At 40.6% G+C, this 20,765-nt stretch overlaps 1 protein-coding gene across 1 annotated transcript in view; it reads right to left on the reverse strand.

Moving 5' to 3' along the window:
- Positions 1-20,765, reverse strand: part of LOC144274921 (trinucleotide repeat-containing gene 6C protein-like) — a 137,887-nt gene that overhangs the window by 85,984 nt on the left and 31,138 nt on the right. The window contains exons 3-4 of the mRNA XM_077834019.1: positions 18,850-19,013; positions 17,063-17,084 (exon numbers count right to left, since the gene is read on the reverse strand). Coding sequence (XP_077690145.1) covers positions 17,063-17,084; positions 18,850-18,948 — 121 coding nt within the window. The 5' untranslated portion in view covers positions 18,949-19,013. The remainder of the gene's footprint in view (positions 1-17,062; positions 17,085-18,849; positions 19,014-20,765) is intronic.

Raw genomic sequence — 20,765 nt, forward strand, 5'->3', positions numbered from 1 at the left:
AGAAGAGCAAATCAATCACCTATTATTTGCAGAGAACAGCTGTGTATTATTAGAGCAATGGTTCCCTCGGTGCCATAAGGGGGACAGGGTGGGTCAGCCTCAGTGTTTATAGTCTACAAGTATATACATTTCCTCTCTTAAAAGCCTCCCCATACTTACTAATTAAGATTATAATAATCTAATGCAGGGGTGGGCAAACTACGGCCTGCAGGCCGGATCCAGCCCCTCGGGGCTTTGGATCAGCCTCCTCGGGATTGCCACCGCCACGGGCTCCGTGCCACTCCTGGAAGCGGCCACACCATGTCCCTGCAGCCCCTGGGGGTGGGGGGGCACAGAGGGCTCCACGTGTTTCCCTTGCCTGTGGGTACCTCCCCCAAAGCTCCCATTGGCCAGCTTCGGGGGAGGTACCCACAGGCGAGGGAAACACGAGGAGCCCTCTGTGCCCCCCGCCCCCACCGGCTGCAGGGACATGGTGCCGGCCGCTTCCCGGAGTGGCACAGCGCAGGGCTGGGGCCGGCAGGCAGGGAGCCTGCCCTGGCGCCGGTGTGCATCACTGCCACCCCGGATCTGCTCTAGGTAAGTGGCGCTGGGCCAGAGTCTGAACCTCTCCTGCACTCCGCCCCCCAACTTCCTGCCCTAAGCCTCCTGCCTGTACCTCACACCCCTCCTTCACCCCAGCTCCCCACCCTGAGCCCCCTCCTGCACCCTAACTCCACATCCTGAGCCCCCTGCCACATCCCGCACCCCAACTCCCTGCCCTGAGCCCCCTCCTGCACTCCACACCCCTCCTGCACCCTAACCCCCTTCCCTGAGCCCCCTCATACACCCCGCACCCCACCTCAGCCCGAGCCCCTTCCTGCACACCGCACCCCCTCCCACACCCCACACTCCAACCCCCTGCCCCGGCCCTGCAAGCAATTTTCCCACCCAGATGTGGCCCTCGGGTGAAAAAGTTTGCCCACCCCGATCTAATGGCTGCTATTTACCAGAGTGCAGAACACTTGAATGTTATAGAAGAATGCTTTGATTTACAAAATCTTTATCAGAAGAACTTATTCATCAAGTACATATAAAATAGTAAGTTTATACAATTATAGTAAATTCTAGCAAGCTGTGTAGTTCATTAGCCATTTTCTAAAATGCAGTACCATAAAAAAAATCCAATAATGTGGAAGTACACCCAGTATGTGATAAAAGTATACGTTCTCCCCACATCATCCAATTCTGCAGCACTTTACTCCAGTTAAACAGGAAGCAACCCTCATTTCTTATCAGAGCTCTGAAAACCTTTTTTAGTCACACAACTCTGCAGTAGTGGCCAATGAAATATTAAATATTCAGCTTACTACAATAAACCTTGGTGGCCGATGCCTCAGAAAATATGAGACAGACAAGGAGTATGAGGTAATCTCTTTTATTGGACTGACTTCTGTTGGTGAAAGAGAGAAGCTTTCGAGCAACACGGAGCTCTTCTGTAACTGAGAAATGCCTAAGTTTCTCATCTCTTCTGAAAATTTAGAGTTTAATCCTTTTTTTAATTGAAATATGAGTGTAAGTTGTGAATGGAGCGCTTTCTAACATGGGATCAGTAACTTCAGAAGAAGCCACATATCTTTCAAAGCACCTCCTCTGCTGGGAACGTACGTTTGTTTATTCTGGAGGAGTTCTGTGCTTCAGGTCATAAATGAAAACATTTAGCTGCACTTGAGACCCCTTTGTGATGTTTAATTGACAACACACTACATACACCCACCCACAGGAGACCTTTTTTCTGCTTACTAATCTCTCTTTCCTGAGGCTGCAGCAGAAAATGGTCGCTAAGGTATGTAGAAATTGGGCACATTTTACAGCAAACTACAACTGTGCACACAATATTTGATGGAGCTAACTATGCATTACACTATACACTATGAAACAATGCAGTGGATTTTGCATTTTACTAGAGAATTAACTGAATAGCTCTGTTTTGTTCAGAATAAAAGAAATTTAATACATCATTGTAGGATTCTAAAATGGAATAAGTGACCCTGGATAACTTAACCTTTTAATTGACTATATAAGTAAAGCTCCTTGGACAGATTATTCCATCCTATATTTACTTAGAACAGATACCTTCCCTTCTAAAACACCAATACCCAAATATAAAACAGTATAAAAACAAGGCTTCAAATACACTGAGAGGTATTAATTGCACACTTCTATACCCAGAATCTGGCCACATAACAATTTCCTTTCCTTTCCTCTCACTCCAGAAGAGCGATGGAAATAGGTCTCATTGTTACAGCAACTGACTGCTAACAACAAAGTTCATAGACAGGAAGTAAAGTGAAAGTTATTAGTCACCGCACTCTTAAAGCGGAATACAGTTTCCCCTGCAGTTACATGACTCATATCCAAGGGCCATTTTATCAGTTTCTTTCATATTTGTCACTGGCCTCAGTAACTTTTAACACTTCTGCACATCAAAATGCAACATCTACTCTATACAATTCACTCAATTTTATGGTCCATTAGCACTATCTTTGTACTATTTTTCGGCACATTGCCTTGTTCTCTCAGTCAGAGTATATGAGGTAAATACAACTACAGTAGAACCTCAGAGTTACAAACACCTTGGGAATGGAGGTTGTTCGTAACTCTGAACAAAACAATTATGGTTGTTCTTTCCAAAGTTTACAACTGAACATTGACTTAAAACAGTTTTGAAACTTTACAGAACTTTTACAGAAGAAAAGTACTGCTTTTAACCATCTTAATTTAAATGAAAAACAGTTTCCTTACCTGGTCAAATCTTTTTTTAAAAAAACTTTCCCTTTATCTTTTTAGTAGTTTACATTTAACACAGTACTGTACTCTATTTTCTTTTCTCTCTCTCTCCTCTGCTGCTGCCTGATTGCATACTTTCAGTTCCAAATGAGATTGTGGGGTTGACCGGTCAGTTCATAACTCCGGTGTTCGTAACTCTGAGATTCTACTGTACTCTCAATATTAATCTTTGTGGTACCAATTAATCTTCTCACTTCTTCAGCATTGTTCAAACAACCCTTTGAAATGTCATAAAATACTGCACAAAATATTCTATTTTAAATCAAAGTCCATAGTTTCCATGTTCAACTTTGACCCTTCTTTAAAAAGAAGTTCAGCAAGATTTGCTCCTTTCATGAATGTATGTTGATTTTATACAATTTAAGATATTCCCATTAGTCTGTCAATGGCTAGTGGTTCAGCATCTCTTTTAAGGGTGAATGTAACAGAGTGAACTGTCACCGGACGGAAACCAAAAAATACAAGTCCTCTGAGAAGCAGCCATAGATATTGATCTACCCTAGGAACTCTGAACTAGAGTTGGGTCCAGCTCATTTTAAACTAACCACTAATCCTTGCAGAGGCTTCTGGGAGTGGAAAGGGTCTGGGTCCCATATAGGTCAGGCTAAGCTCATTCCAAGGGAGCATTAACTCCAGGAAGTGTGCTGTTGCTTCCTAAAAGAGGCCCTGCTGAAAGCGTGGAGACCGACAAGTAAACCAGGAAGACTAGAGAAAAGTCCAAGAGCACACCAGAACAGAGTACTGGAGAACAAGGCAGACCCTCTAAAAGGAAGACACTTAAGAGAGTTTGGGCACAGGCTGACGGCTTCCTCCCCATAAAGACCTGAACTTTGAGTTCCCTAAAGAAAGATAGATTTTAATTACACAGAAACACAGAGGCGCAGAAATCACAGGGTCTGGGTCTAAAAGTTAAATAGGTATAAAACTCTAGTTAAATACTAATACAGAACCAAATAAAAACTGTTACATTCTCTGCCCTCCCCCTCACCCGACACAACCCCCCTTTTTTCTATGCTGGTCAGGTCATCACTCTTCCATCAATAAATTAGCATTATTTCTCATTCAATGACCTCTAGTTTCTTTGAAAACCTCTTTCTCAACCATTTGTACAATTTTATATTCATTCTGAACTTCTACTGCTTTTAAAACTGTATTTGAAGACTAAACAGTCTGATTTTCCAGTCCACTTTACAGGATGTTTTCTATCCTATTCCACTTTCTTACCTTGACTTGTAGTCTTCCTTTCTTCACACTATATATGTTTATTTAAAATATATTTATTGCTACAGTAAAACACATATGTAGTTTAACCTCTGAATGTTTTCCTTGCCTCCTGTTTTCTCACTTTCTTCCCATTGATTGCTTCCTGCATAGTGCCAAAATATCTGGTAGCAGAACAAATTATCTTTTTTGCTTCACTTTAGTTCCCATTACAAATCTGATTATGTTTTGTCACTAGTGCTTAAATTCTCTATCATTACATTTCCAGTTCCGAAGTGTTACTCAAAACTTGGACAGGAACTTTTTCTACTTTACTTGTTCATATAGTTAAGAAGGCAGCTGTTCAGTATGAAATCCATAAATGTTCTGTTTTCCATTTTGAGCAAGGAACATGATCCCTAGGGAGGAGAAAGCTTCCATCACTACAGTAGTAAATACACTAACACACACTTCCTGTGATCTGTACTCACATTGCTCCTCAACACACACCCCATGTAGTTTGGTACCTACATTTTATTTTAGTAGTTTTCTTTGAAACCTCTACCTAACTTAAAAGTATGTATAACTCTTGCACAACTACTTTGTCTATACTTACTCAGATATGGCACAAACCCTTAAGCTGGGATTTTCAGAGGAACCTAAAGGCCTAATGCATCCAACTCTTATTGAATGTCAATGGGATTTGCATGCTTATCTCCTCAGGCTACTTTGAAAATACTAGCATAACATTCATAGAAAATCTTCCATTTCTGGTTCCTAACCCATTACCTTCTACCAAACAATTGCCATCTCAGTTCCTGACTTTTATCATCAGACCCTCATAGATGTAGTCAGACACTACACCAGTTCAATATGGAAACCTATACTTATATTTAAATTGTCAGGATGCAGAAAACAGTAAGACACTTCTACACCTCTCAACTCCTCTGGATCTCTGGAATTACATACCATGGAAGCTAAAGGAAACACTTGTTGCACACTGAAGGAACATTGTTCTCTTTTCAACATAACATCTACCTAGTTATACAGCACTCATCACTGTAGTATCTGAGCATTTTACAAGAGTTACAAAAACCAGTAAGTATAAACTCTCTGGTTTGGTTTCTTGCTCTCCTCTTCCTAAGCATACCTGTTACATATAGTGTTTATTCAAGATTGAGGCAGTGCTTCTCTAGTATGTTGGAAGGAAAAATGATCTACCATATCAGTACACATTTCAGATTTTTCTTCTTAAATCTCACTAACTCTCTTTCAATTGCTGTGGTGGGAGTACTGACATCACCATCCCATTCAATTAAAAAAATACAGAAACTGGCTAAAGAACACACTTGAGGGTCTTGGAGCCCATAATTCTCATGTAAAAATTAAATTGTTTATGTATTTTTGAAGGATTGAGAATGCATGAATTTTATCTGTACAACTAATTATTGCATAAACAGAGCCTGAATGGGAGTGGGCGCGCAGGGACACATGGGGACGGGGAGGGGAGTGCAGGGATACATGGGGATACGGGGTGGCTGAGTGGGGGTGTAGGGTCTTGGAGCCCATAATTCTCATGTAAAAATTAAACTGTTTATGTATTTCTGAAGGATTGAGAATGCATGAATTTTAGCTGTACAACTAATTATTGCAGAAACAGAGCCTCGGTGTATGGGGGAGTGGATCAAACATATAGCAAGAAAAGGACTGGCAACAATACTTTTACAGAAGAAGTGGACACTAATTTCCCATTTTTCTACCACAGTAGTATAGGACATCTAAGTAGGAAAGCAAGGGGCAGAATCAAGAAATTAGTGGAGAAATACATCTCTAAATTTGAAAAAGAAACACAAAAACAAACAGAAGTCTAGATGAGAAAACGGTGTCAAAGCTACTTAGGAAACTGATATTAAACTTGACAGTTTCAAGCAATTAAAAAAGAAATAGCTATCACAACAGTACCTTCACATACAAGAAAGCTGCAGGCATTGTGTTCCACTATTACCACAAATCAATAGGCATTAAATTACAATGTGAAAAGAAACCTAATTAGTTACAATGACAATAGAAGACAGTTGGCATTGAATTATGATGTGAAAGATTCATTAGTGTGCCGCAGAACAGTAAAACCTTTTGACACAGTGCAAAAGGCCAATAGTGAGACAAAGCAGCTGATACCTCATGGAAAATTGGAAAACATTCCATTTAGAGACAATTTGGTCTAATTCTTTTTTAGTACAAGCAATTTTTGCATGTAATAAGGATCTTTAAAAGCTTAACTCCTGCTGTTTAGTCCTCACCTGAAGTCAATCTTCTTGAATGATTTATTTCCACAGTAACTATTTAAGATGTTATAGATGATTTCAAGTGGAGAATGAGCAACAGAAACAGAGCTCTAAATCAAAAGATCCTGTTTTCATACAAAAGTTTTTCCCATATAAGAAGTCAGGACAGAGGAATACAGTTCATATATACAAAGTTGAGCAGTCTGTAAAGTATACTTGTCAAAGTTTCCCCATCACATATCAGCAAGCCTACACATCTCAGGACTCTGGGCTACTCAGATGAAACTTAAATAATTCTGCTGGGATAATATGTAGAACAGTTCAAATCACAAGTTGTCTGTCCCAGTCTTGGTCCTTCTGAAGGCCCCACTCTTGGAAGTCTGGTTTTTTTTTTTAGAAGCTGTCAGGTTGATCCCCAGATTCTACAGGAGCTGCTGAAGTATTGCAGCGTCAGGGCCAGATCAGAGCCACTCTATCACCCCTGCCCAGGCCTGGAAGGTATATTCCTGGGGAATTTTGCGCCACTGCGCAGAATTCATGTGCTAAACAGATTTTTCCCCACAGCAGAAAATACATTTTTCCAGAAAAGTGCAGCAGTTACTCCTTTCACCCACTCGGGGGCACTGTGATGCCAGAGCAGAGTGCAGTTGCTCCTGGGCAGGAGCAGCCCCAGCTGCAGATAGGGAAGGGAAAAGAGGCTGCCTTCCTCACAGTATCCTGCCCATGAGACTGGGTCAGGAGGAATTGGGGGGGGGGGAGGGGCAGAGAGACAGCATGGGGCATATGGGGTTGCTGGTGGTTCAGACTGGGGTTCAGAAATGCTAGTGGGGGGATAAACTAGGGTGGGGGCTGAATGGGAGTGGGCGCACAGGGACACATGGGGACGGGGAGGGGAGTGCAGGGATACATGGGGATACGGGGTGGCTGAGTGGGGGTGCAGGGCCCCTCGGGGGAGGGGGATGCAGGGATACATGGGTAGAGGAGGAGGAGGAGGAGGGGTGGCTGAGTGGGGTGCAAGGACACAAGGACACTTTAATTTTCCTGATATCTGCTGGGAGAGCAATACTGCGGTGCATAGACAATCCAGGAAGTTTTTGGAAAGCGTAGGGGACAATTTCCTGGCGCAAGTGCTAGAGGAGCCAACTGGGGGGGCGCTTTTCTTGACCTGCTGCTCACAAACCGGGTAGAATTAGTGGGGGAAGCAAAAGTGGATGGGAATCTGGGAGGCAGTGACCATGAGTTGGTTGAGTTCAGGATCCTGACGCAGGGAAGAAAGGTAAGCAGCAGGATACGGACCCTGGACTTCAGGAAAGCAGACTTCGACTCCCTCAGGGAATGGATGGCCAGGATCCCCTGGGGGACTAACTTGAAGGGGAAAGGAGTCCAGGAGAGCTGGCTGTATTTCAAGGAATCCCTGTTGAGGTTACAGGGACAAACCATCCCAATGAGTCGAAAGAATAGTAAATATGGCAGGCGACCAGCTTGGCTTAACGGTGAAATCCTAGCGGATCTTAAACATAAAAAAGAAGCTTACAAGAAGTGGAAGGTTGGACATATGACCAGGGAAGAGTATAAAAATATTGCTCGGGCATGTAGGAATGAAATCAGGAGGGCTAAATCGCACCTGGAGCTGCAGCTAGCGAGAGATGTCAAGAGTAACAAGAAGGGTTTTTTCAGGTATGTTGGCAACAAGAAGAAAGCCAAGGAAAGTGTGGGCCCCCTTACTGAATGAGGGAGGCAACCTAGTGACAGAGGATGTGGAAAAAGCTAATGTACTCAATGCTTTTTTTGCCTCTGTTTTCACTAACAAGGTCAGCTCCCAGACTGCTGCGCTGGGCATCACAAAATGGGGAAGAGATGGCCAGCCCTCTGTGGAGATAGAGGTGGTTAGGGACTATTTAGAAAAGCTGGACGTGCACAAGTCCATGGGGCCGGACGAGTTGCATCCGAGAGTGCTGAAGGAATTGGCGGCTGTGATTGCAGAGCCATTGGCCATTATCTTTGAAAACTCGTGGCGAACCGGGGAAGTCCCGGATGACTGGAAAAAGGCTAATGAAGTGCCAATCTTTAAAAAAGGGAAGAAGAAGGATCCTGGGAACTACAGGCCAGTCAGCCTCACCTCAGTCCCTGGAAAAATCATGGAGCAGGTCCTCAAAGAATCAATCCTGATGCACTTGCATGAGAGGAAAGTGATCAGGAACAGCCAGCATGGATTCACCAAGGGAAGGTCATGCCTGACTAATCTAATCGCCTTTTATGATGAGATTACTGGTTCTGTGGATGAAGGGAAAGCAGTGGATGTATTGTTTCTTGACTTTAGCAAAGCTTTTGACACGGTCTCCCACAGTATTCTTGTCAGCAAGTTAAGGAAGTATGGGCTGGATGAATGCACTATAAGGTGGGTAGAAAGCTGGCTAGATTGTCGGGCTCAACGGGTAGTGATCAATGGCTCCATGTCTAGTTGGCCGCCGGTATCAAGTGGAGTGCCCCAAGGGTCGGTCCTGGGGCCGGTTTTGTTCAATATCTTCATAAATGATCTGGAGGATGGTGTGGATTGCACTCTCAGCAAATTTGCGGATGATACTAAACTGGGAGGAGCGGTAGATACGCTGGAGGGGAGGGATAGGATACAGAAGGACCTTAACAAATTGGAGGATTGGGCCAAAAGAAATCTGATGAGGTTCAATAAGGATAAGTGCAGGGTCCTGCACTTAGGATGGAAGAATCCAATGCACCGCTACAGACTAGGGACCGAATGGCTAGGCAGCAGTTCTGCGGAAAAGGACCTAGGGGTGACAGTGGACGAGAAGCTGGATATGAGTCAGCAGTGTGCCCTTGTTGCCAAGAAGGCCAATGGCATTTTGGGATGTATAAGTAGGGGCATAGCGAGCAGATCGAGGGACGTGATCGTTCCCCTCTATTCGACATTGGTGAGGCCTCATCTGGAGTACTGTGTCCAGTTTTGGGCCCCACACTACAAGAAGGATGTGGATAAATTGGAGAGAGTCCAGCGAAGGACAACAAAAATGATTAGGGGTCTAGAACACATGACTTATGAGGAGAGGCTGAGGGAGCTGGGATTGTTTAGCCTGCAGAAGAGAAGAATGAGGGGGGATTTGATAGCTGCTTTCAACTACCTGAAAGGGGGTTCCAAAGAGGATGGCTCTAGACTGTTCTCAATGGTAGCAGATGACAGAACGAGGAGTAATGGTCTCAAGTTGCAGTGGGGGAGGTTTAGATTGGATATTAGGAAAAAATTTTTCACTAAGAGGGTGGTGAAACACTGGAATGCGTTACCTAGGGAGGTGGTAGAATCTCCTTCCTTAGAGGTTTTTAAGGTCAGGCTTGACAAAGCCCTGGCTGGGATGATTTAACTGGGAATTGGTCCTGCTTCGAGCAGGGGGTTGGACTAGATGACCTTCAGGGGTCCCTTCCAACCCTGATATTCTATGATTCTATGGGCAGATGTGCCTGAATGAGAGGCTAGGGATCAGCCAGGCTTTGCATGTTGGAAGCTCCCAAACAATCCCTCCCTGCCCCCCAAAAACTCTGCTACATACTTCTCCCACCCACACCCAACAACCCGCGAAGTTCACATGCAGGCTGCTTCCCAGCAATTGCTTCCCTCTCCTTCAGCTCCATTACTCCTGACTCCCCCAAGCCTTTGCACTGCTTTTGAGGGGTGCAGGAAATATGTTTCTGTACTGTAGTTTAAATGAATTATTACACAGAATTATGTATTAGTATTCCTAGTAAGGAATCTATTTGTCAAGAAACATTTCCTGAATCTTTTTTGTCTGCATTGTTACTGACACAGTTGCTGACAGGTATTTTGAAACAAATTACCAAAATAATTGAAACTGGCGTAATTATATTGTTTTATTTTGAAAAATATAATATGTTGAATTTTGCAGAATTTTAAAATACTATGAGCAGAATTTTTAATTTTTGGCACAGAATTCCCCCAGGAGTAAAGGTAGAAGGACTGGATAGGGAGAATGCACTGAATGCCTAATATTGCAGGGGAGAGACATTATCTGGCCCTTCTTTCCTGGCTTCTTTTTGGAGTAAGTTTCCTTTTTCTTCCCTGGTCTGTCATGCTGGAGCTCTGCTGAGACCTGGTAGAAAGATAATGCCTCAAGAGACCCATCTTCCAGTAAGACCAGAACAACTGGTGAAGCCTGCCTGCATCTTGGGAGAAGAAAATGGATGAGAAACTCCTGCATACAGTTTGCCTGACACATGAAGACTCACTCATTCATCCAACTAGGTGGCAGCCACAGAGTCTGTCATTTCCCACCATCTTTATCGACAGGTTTTGGCTGACACAGTATGATGCAATACGCCAGGAGATATAAATATGCTTCTCGTAACACAGAGTGTATCACTTCACTCTACGTTCTTGTAGCAGTTTTCCATGACAAGTGTTGACACTGGACTATGATACATTTCAACTGACTAACTTGTGACCAAAAGCCATACTGAAATGCTAAAACATATTCTAAGATTGGCATCAAAATGAGATTGAAAGACAAATGGTTTGCAAAAGCAAAACAAACGGGAAGTTATGTTAGCCTAGGGTTTTCAGAGTCCCATACTGTCTAGAAACACCACCATCAGCAGATTCCATTATAAATACCATATTGGTAGATTAATCCATTAACCCTTACCTTCCACACTTAGAAACGCATCTCTATGGAATACCAGGAATAGCAGAGATACAGGCAAAGGAAAAGGCTATATCAAATGTCACCACTGAGACTGTGGCTGAAGGGAAACCGAGACTCACATATTACTAAGGGTATTTACTATCCTGCCTGCAATTACAGCTACTAAAAGAAAATATAACCGATTGTTTTGCAAAACTGTTGGGATGTCAGTGCTTTTAGAAACCACTGGATACCGTGCAAGGCATTATTCCATAAAAATGGTGCTAATCTGCATAACATTAATTTGTATAATAGTTACTGACCTACTGGTCCTATACCTATTGCAAAATTCTAGTATTACTGATGCATGGATGCACATCAGGCCATTCCCAAAACTAAACCAAGTCCCTAACCAAGTGCTAATCACAAAGACAGTTCACGAAAGAGGCTGCCATGGCAGCTGAAGTCATCTAGGATGTTCACGATAACATTCTCTAACTTTAAAAAAAAAAAAAAAAAAATCACCTGAAAACAAGTATGGTATGGTATCCTCAGCAGAGAAGCCTGTTTCTGTAGTGACCTCCCAGAAGTGACTTCCCTTCAATTAAGGGAGAGATTAAAATATTGAGGGCAAGCAATTCTCAAGAGCCATGAATACTAGAGACATTTTTTAAAAAGAAAAGAATCACAGAAATGTAGGGATGGAAGGGACCTTGAGAAGTCATCTAGTCTGGCCCCCTATACTGAGGCAGGACCAAGTATATCTAGACCATCCCTGACAGGCGTTTGTCTAACGTGTTCTTAAAAATCTCCAATGAAGGGGACTATACTATCTCCCTTGGTAACCTATTCCAGTACTAACTATCCTTATAGTTAGAAAGGATTTCCTAATATCTAGCCTAAACCTCTCTTGCTGCAGATTAAGCCCATTATTTCTTGTCCTACATTCAGTGGACATGGAGAAATAACTTATCACGGTCCTCTAACATATTTGAAGACTTATCAGGTCTCCCTTCAACCTTCTTTTCTCCAAAAGAAACATGCCATGTTTTAATCTTTCCTCATAGGTCATATTTTCTAAACTTCTTATTTTTGTTACTCTCCTTTGGACTCCAATTTGCCCACATCTTTCTTAAAACGTGGTGCCCATAACTGGACACAGTATTCCAGCTGAGGCCTCACCAGTGCTGAGTAGAACAGGACAATTACCTTTCTGGTCTTACATATGACACTCCTGTTAATATGCCCCAGAATGATATTTGCCCTTTTTCCAACTGCATAACATTGTTGATCATATTCAAGTTGTGATCCACTATAACCCCTCAGATCTTTTTCAGCAGTACTACTGCCTAGCCCGTGCTCCCCCGCCCCTCATTTTTGTGCATTTGACTTTTCCTTCCTAAGTGTAGTACTTTGCCTTTGCCATCACTGAATTTCATCTTTGATTTCAGACCAATTCTCCAATTTGTCACGGTTATTTTGAGTTCCAATTTTGTCCTCCAAAGTGCCAGCCAGCCCTCCCAGCTTCATATCATCCACAAATTTTATAAGCACACTCTCCACTCCATTACCCAAGTCATTAGTGAAAATATTGACTAGTACCAGATCTAGGACAGACCCCTATCAGACCACACTAGATACATCCTTTCAGTTTGACAGCAGGTAGTTTGCCCTCTGAAGAGTAATGCCTGAAAGCGAGAGTCTAACGTTTCTCAAGGACAGCAATAAACTCCTTACTGTCTGCCATGTCTCGATCTAAGGAGGGTCTAAACAGGCCAAGCTTTTGAAAGTATTAACTTTTTAATTCTGGTGTGTCATCTAGACTACTATACTAACAACTTTCAAGAGTCATACCATGTTCTGGACTGTTCTGTGAAGGAGACTTTCAGCATCATCTGGATGTCTTCTAAGACATTTTCTTGAGTTCTTGATTTACTAATGGCAAACTAACAGACTAGAAAAGTAAGTCACTTGTGCCTTGGTCAGTTCTGTGGTGTTTCTTGACCCTATATCATGGATTCATTCTCCTCTGCACAGTTTCGGTGGGAGAAACTTCCTTCGCCTTTCCAGGGTGAATCGCATCTGATCAGCTGCTACTTTGGTCAGGCAAGAAGGTGCCTAAATATTCAAAGCACTCTTCTGTTCCCATCAGAACAAGCAATTGAACAGGAAGAAATGGTATGGAACAACTTTGCCTATGTAATTCACAACAGCAGTTTTAACATCTTATCCTTTCTTGGTTTACTCCTGTCATTTAAGTCAGAGAAAATTAAACAGCTGCTGTTAATACGACGTTTGTAACTAAAAGGAGTCTTAGCAAGATGGAAAAAGTCCCCGAAGATGCCAAAAGATGTAGGTATGTTAAGCGTTGGTGTTGTTAACTGCCACTGAAGTAGAAGATGCAACACATCTAGTGGGAAGTAGTGTGGTGAGAACACAGAAATAGTTACCAGCTACAATAATCTTTTTGATACTGACATTCAGTTGTGTGTGTTTACAAAGCTAAGTAATTCAAGGTTCAACTATGTTAATATTTTCTTTTCTCTCAATATATGAAGTCTCAGACAGTGGTTTTTAAACATAGAATACACAACTGTTTGATGAATGAATTTAAAGGAAATGAATTAATAAAAAAAAATACTACCATGAGAACCAAAATAAAATAAACTTTTGCACTGAATTTTTCTTCTAATTTGTCCTGCCTTTTGGAGGTCCGTACCCTTTCTATTTCCATCCAGAACATTGTTTCAAAGACCCACTTTATTCCACAACTATGTCTCCCCTTTCCAGATTACGTCACTGGCTGAAATACAAGCGTCTCTTCACATTCAAGGCAAATGCAAAACTGTATCTCCCTACATCTCTACCTTCATCATCTTCTACAGATCATACACTCTTTCTGGTCCACCCAAACCTGTCTTCCGATAGCTCCTTTCTCATTTACCCACTCATACTAGTGCCTGAGTTCTTGATGCCCCACACTATCAGAATACGTCCAAAAATCATAAATCTAGCAGGGGAAAATCAATAATTAAAAATATCAAAAATATCAAATTTTATTTAAATTAAATGAAGGGCTATTTTTAAAAAAGCAGCCCATTTTATTTTAAACTTTTAAACTGATAACCTATTTTAAAAGATAAAAAATTATAATCTATTAAAATCACTTTAACTGAATACAAAAAAACAAGATTAAGCAGTACGTTTGCTGTAAAATTTTAAAGGAAGTCAAATCACTGAACTGGTGGAAGTCACTGGCTAAGCACCTGGAACCAAAATTTGTTGATGTGCTAAACCAGCTTTTGATAGCATCAGCTTCCCCTGCATGTGCAGAGAGAATATTTTCTTTATTTCAGTTTATTCAACTAGTTCAGTTCAATGACTAGTTCAGTAAAAGATAAGAAGTTGATTTGGAGCTGAAAAAGCATGACAGCTTGTTTTCCTCCTCCAATTTAGGACTGAAAACTAGATATGAAAGGGTGAGATAGACTAGTTCTAAAATCTTGAAAGACATGGTGACAAAAAACAAATCAGTAATTGCATTAATTACAGACAATACTGCCTTTAATAAACCAGTTAGTATTATGTGCAAAACATGTTTGGGGGGAGGGGGGGAAGGGGAGGGGAGAATCATGAGTATCCAGACTTGTAATGTAGTTTTATTTAATAAAATTAAAATACTGTTTGTGCATTTGTTTGAATTTCCATCTAAACAGACTTACATCACAAGAAACAAATTAATCAATTTAAGAAACGTATCATTCATTATTTTCTAACATTAAAAATGTCAAAATTAAGACTCTGAATACATGCAAGATACACTATATAAGGTCTTATATAAGATCTTAAATAAATGTGTATAGACATAGTGTACCCTGATTAGCAAAAAGCAGCACCGGATTTAGGGGAATGTTTAGTTGCAAATCAACATGTTTTAACCATATCTTTATCAACTAATAAGAACCAACCTTCGTTCAGAAAATAACTGAAAAGTACGAATTCAGAAAACAAATTACACAATTCTTGCTTACTGATTCAAATCAGCATTAAAATTGGTGTCTTAATTAAATTGCACTTATTTAAATCAATCCACCCTGAAATCAAGGGCTTTACTCTTTGAAAACAAACTTGGTCAATTGTGTATTCCATTTACAATGACAGAACCCTGTTATATTCCCTTCACGGTACTTGTTTATGGAGGTACTGTACCCACTCATGACTATTCTCTAACTTCATTGGGACAAGATTCTGGCCTACTGTAGAACACCTAATTATTATTATACTGGAAGTCACTTTCCTTATTATTTTGCTTTTCTGAAGATACCTTGCAGGATTTTCACTCCTGAGGCTTGTGCTACAAGGCTTTTGAACCTATGGGCCATAAATAGTGAGAGTCCTGAAAGGCACCTTGAAGGAAACAGAATTACAATGCAATTAATTTCTCCATTTCTAAAGATATATACTGAGCAAGGATTCTCAGTCCACCACAGACCTCTACTGGGAACCACAGCGACAAAAGCAGCAGCATGTTGGGCCACTGATCCCAGGAGCCAACAACATGCACCAGCAGCTGTACTACCCTCAGCCCTGCCCACTGTGGCAGGCAACAGGCTCACTGGCAGCTGTTCCTGGTCGTGCTAGTGTGCGCAAACAGCTTGCACACTCCCAGACAGAAGACACACACCACTGCGTGGAAGGACTCCTGTCGGGGAGCATGCGAGCTGCTTGCACACACTAAATCCAGGGGCTGTGCAGAGAACTTCTAAACCAAAAGGTGCTAGGGGTATCAGTGTCAGGGCCAGTGCTTGTGCTAAGGAGAATTCTATGGGTGTAGGCAAAAATCTCAGTGCAAAATGCACTAAACAGCTCATGACATGGAGCAAGAGGGAAGAATCAAAGACAGCCTTGTGGTCTTTGAGGCAGTCTTAGAGATAAGGGGTGACTTGGCCAGGTCTCATATTCAGCAATACTCATTTTGCTACACAGGCATTATTTGAAGATTCTATGTGGTCTTCCTTCTTCTCAAAGGCTCACAGCAGTACATGATATAGTGAAACAAGAAGCACTTGAAACCAATAGCCTCTGGAGTTGAAGTAATTCTGAAGTGCAGCGAATCAAAGTCTTGAAGTAACAAGCTGTGGCTGTGAAGAGTGCCAAGGCAAATAAGGTGCTGAAATGTTCTATGCAAAACAGAAAACCTGGGTCAAACAGATTCCAGAATAATTCCAATAATTCCAGAAAAAGGTGCCATATTAGTGCTCCTGAACCAGTGGTAACAAGAGAAACAAGGTTTTCCAAATCACATAAGAACAGGATCTGAGCAGAAGGCAAGGAGGGCTGCATGTGGAAAAGCATATCTGAAGTCTTCAACTCACTAGGTGGGTTTAATAGCCAAAATGAAGAAGTGCACCTCCCATGTGAAGTTTCTTCACTGATTATGCTCAAGAATGTTTCCAAGGTGAGCAGAGGTAGGAGTCCTGGCTATTAAGCATTTGCAGGAAGGTAGATCATTACGTAAGTCCCATTGCCTCTGCCCATTAATCTTAAATCCTGAGAGCTCTTGCACCGAGCACAAGATCCAAAACTGATGAATGATGCAAAAATTGTATCTTTAAAGGGAAACTACTAATTTTAAATCTATTCAAAGTAACTGAGATAAATGATTTTCCTAGTTAAATCAACCAAGAGACATAGGTACAGAAAGTCTTAATGCATGATAAACAGTTTAAAATTATCCTGATCCATTTTCATTAGATGACCACTAAAAATTAGAAGGGGAAAAAAATCACATTTGCCTCTACATTAGGCTCCCTAAATTAAACTACTACTAAACAGACCAACATATGTTGTGATTTTGCAGTTGATAATGATCGAGTCATACATCTAAACCATAGGCTAGATGCCTTTTATAGTTTAAAAAAATAGTAAAACAGCAGATACACCCAAAGGAAGTATTATACCAAAGACAACTCCCACAAGTCTGTGGAAAAATACAAGAACATTTTCTAATGTAAGTAGTAAGACTATATATTTATGGAAAAATCAGAAATGCATTCAAAACATATCAAATATTTCACAATAAGATAGTAAGTGTTAATTTACCTTTGGTTTTTTGTTCAGCAGCCTGAAAGAAAAAAAGATCAGAAATACTGGTCAGTATTAGACACTTTCTACTACTGTTATATCAAAGATATAGGACTGTACCCTTGACCCTTTAAAATTTCCTCTCTTGCAGAGAACTTCCTTGAACACTGAGTCCATGCTTTAGGAGAAACCTGCTGATATCTTACTAGGACTGCACTACTGTCACACAACATTATTTCTACTTTAAATTTAACCCTATTTAGCTATGCTCTTAAATGACCTGAAGTTAGCATCACTAACTTTGTTATGAAGGTTAACATCAAAGCTGTATCCCAGTTAATATTTACTTATAATTTATGAAATTTGCAGATACAGATAACTCCCCAAAATATCCATATAATTATTAATGGCAATGTCTATAAAGACCAGGGGACAAAATCTTTACATGGCTGTAGCATGAAAATAATTCAAAACCAAATGCAAGGGCTCCGCTGCAATATAGGATTTGAGAAATATGAAACTCTGGATTTTTTTTTTTTTTTTAGATAGATAATGTGTGAAGTTGATTTATCTAAATATTTGTTTGGGCTGAAGCAAAACAAAAGTCTGGAAGTCCCATTTTCAGAGATGAAGTGTACAACACAAGGAATTAGCTTCTTCAAGATAGCTTTGCCCCATTCTGAAAAGTTTCTACATAATAATGTTCACTGAACTATTATAGCGGCAGCATAGCATGTGGGAATGTTTGTAGACACATCTGTATTTATACCACTTATAAATCCAATTAATATGTAATATGCTATCCAATTAATAAACTGAAGAACCAAGAGATCAGTGCAATTTACCTTGCACCACCCTTGACTGCCTTTATCTATATTCTGCTCACTGATCCATCTAATCAGGACTACTTCCACCTTTCCAAACCTCAGGACACCCTTCAACCTGCCACTTTTAAAAATAAAATACAAGTGCTGAAAAAAGTTTCTTTCCTCACTTGAAGCCAATGACTGGGTGTACTCAGTCTCAGAAGAATGACTATTTACAGCCCAATTTAATGATCCAAGTCTGAGAATGAGAGATAGACACAATAGGGAGCTAGGTATCCCTTTTTCCAATAAGATACTGCACATATCCTTAAGATATTATGAAACCTTAGAGCTTAAAAATGTAATATGATCTACAGTCAGGCTATATTAGAGGTTACTAATATAAATTTATCTTTCTTCTAGATGTCTGTGAAGTTGGACTCTTGGGAATTAAGTACGCTGGCGTCAAGTGGAGGGATTAAAAAAAAGTATCATTGTTTTTCTTATGTAAAAATTACACGACAACGCCATTAATGGTGTATAGGGGTAATGAGGATTTATTGGTACTGCTCTGAGATTATCCACATATCCCATATTTTTGCTATTTATTATACCATGAGTCCATCTAGAACACATGCCCAAAAACTATGTTACACTACCCATCATGGATATGTAATACATATTATAAAGGGAGCTATTAGCAATCCCTATATTTAGTTTGCTTAACACTTCCCATTATAAAAGATTCAGAGAACTTTTCAGAAAAGGTTGCAACTCTCCTATTGTTTCCAGCAGGTGTTCAATATTCAGCAAAGAAAAGCCACGGGGCCAGATAAATGCCTTTTCTTTGTCCCACTACATTCAATTCGTGTTTGTCAGATATAAAAACTTTTCAAAATCTCCATTTTCCTTCCACTGCTTGCATGCCTCAGGAAAAATGTTAGCAGCATTCCAAAACAGTAAATGAATATAAACATTCTAATTTAAAGCTAGGCTCACACCAAATCCAAAAAGCAGCAGCTTCACTTCACTCAGAATCCTGGGAGCAGGCAGCCTCTCTGCAAGAGACAGAGACACACAGGATGGTTTCCTCTGCATGACACTCGCACCTGAACCTTCAGGCTTTTTCCCCCTGCTTTATATGGGGAAGAAACTCCCCATATCTGGGAGAAGAAGGGAAGAGAAACAGGCTAAGTTCCCTCAAACACCTGTGAACTCGGTGACTCATTCCCTCCCCCAGGATAACACAACAGCAATCTCCAGCTACTAGCTAAAGGAAATAATGCTGTACCTGAAGCACTGCTGAAGATTCAGGGTTCAAACACTGCCAGTGATGCATGGTGGGGGTGTTACAGTAGCACATTATTTTTATCTTTTTCTTTTTAAAATGCTTGGAAATTTTATTAAATAACCTGTTAAAAGAACCTTATTTAGGTTGCAAAGTCAAACACTCAATTTAGGAAATGACAGAATGTAGGTTGTCCAGGCAACGTTAATCCTCTTCCCTTTTGTATATGCCTTGAGATACAGTTTTTAATTATAGAACATACTGTTTTTTCCACAAGAATCCTGTTTCTTTCAGTGCACAGGATGGACAGTGCTCAACAAAAGATTCACTGTTGTGTAATAGGTAAGGCTGTTTGTAGGAGTCCTGCCTCATTTGCCCTAGAAGTTGGAAGGGAATGAGGTAGGGGATTGCAGGGAGAGAAAGAATGGTCTTGTAATTAAGGGAGGTGATTGCACGCAGGAGAAAAATCAGCTCAATCCCTGCCTATGCCACAGTCATATACAAATGCTGAGTAAGTCACTAACCAAAATTTCATCATTGTGCAATTCCTCATTTTCTAGGTGCCCAACTTGATACCCCCCTTGGGGCTGGAAATGCAGCAATATCGAGCACTCAACTGCAAATGAAGTCATTAGAACTGTGGATGTTTAGTACCTCTTGCAATACAGTAGTGTGGTCAGAAGGAATGAGCACAGGCTTAGAACTCAGGACCCTCTAACTCCAAGCTCACTAGTCCAACTGTATGTCCTCAATCAAGTCTTTGTCTTAGCTTCCTCATCAGTAAAATGGGGATAAAACAGTACTCTCTTATCTTGAAGTAGAGAGAAATTCATTCATATTTGTAAAGCTTAGATACTATGATGAGTCCCATAAAAGAGACCATAAGGAAATGAACAGTTTTGTACTCACTGAAAACTCTGGATGGTGTACGCTAAAATTAAGGCAGGGGACACTAATTGAGTTAGATGGATAAAAATATTTACCAGTTATTTCATTCCTTGAGCATCATTCACCCTGTGCTCTTAAAGAGGCAGGGTTCCTTCAGAAAAAAAACATTATGTGATCATGTAATTAAAGCCTATTACAATGCATGGGCACAACGAAGCAGAATTAAGGTTGCATGTGTGACCTAAGCATTTACTAGCTTTCAAGACCTTACTTTTGCAACCTAAATACTGTTTAATATAGTAGTTTGTATGTAATTAATAGATAACAAATACAAATTCTACTGATTGTAAATACCAAATTAATAATGAATTATAATACTCATACCAGAAACCATCCCATCGTGAGTATGAGTGGCATGACTTCTGAATAGACTCACACAAAGGTAAATGACTATGTACATGAGGTTTTAACAAGGAGTTTATTTTTGAATGCCATTGTAGTAGCTGTTACCCAAGTACTGAAATATATTGTTCATCTATTTATCAAATAGTTAATATTTCCCTCCACTTTCATTTAAACTATATTGCATTTTTATAAGAACTTTCCATATTTGTTATATTATTATTGAGTTTGTACTAAACAGAATTAAATATGTTTTAATAAGTGCTTATGTCATGTACTGCTGCAATTTGGAGCTATCCATTTCAATTTGATTTTTTTAATGTTTATCAATTATTCA

This window comes from Eretmochelys imbricata, chromosome 14 (assembly GCF_965152235.1).
Source record: "Eretmochelys imbricata isolate rEreImb1 chromosome 14, rEreImb1.hap1, whole genome shotgun sequence".
Taxonomy (NCBI): Eukaryota; Metazoa; Chordata; order Testudines; family Cheloniidae; genus Eretmochelys; species Eretmochelys imbricata.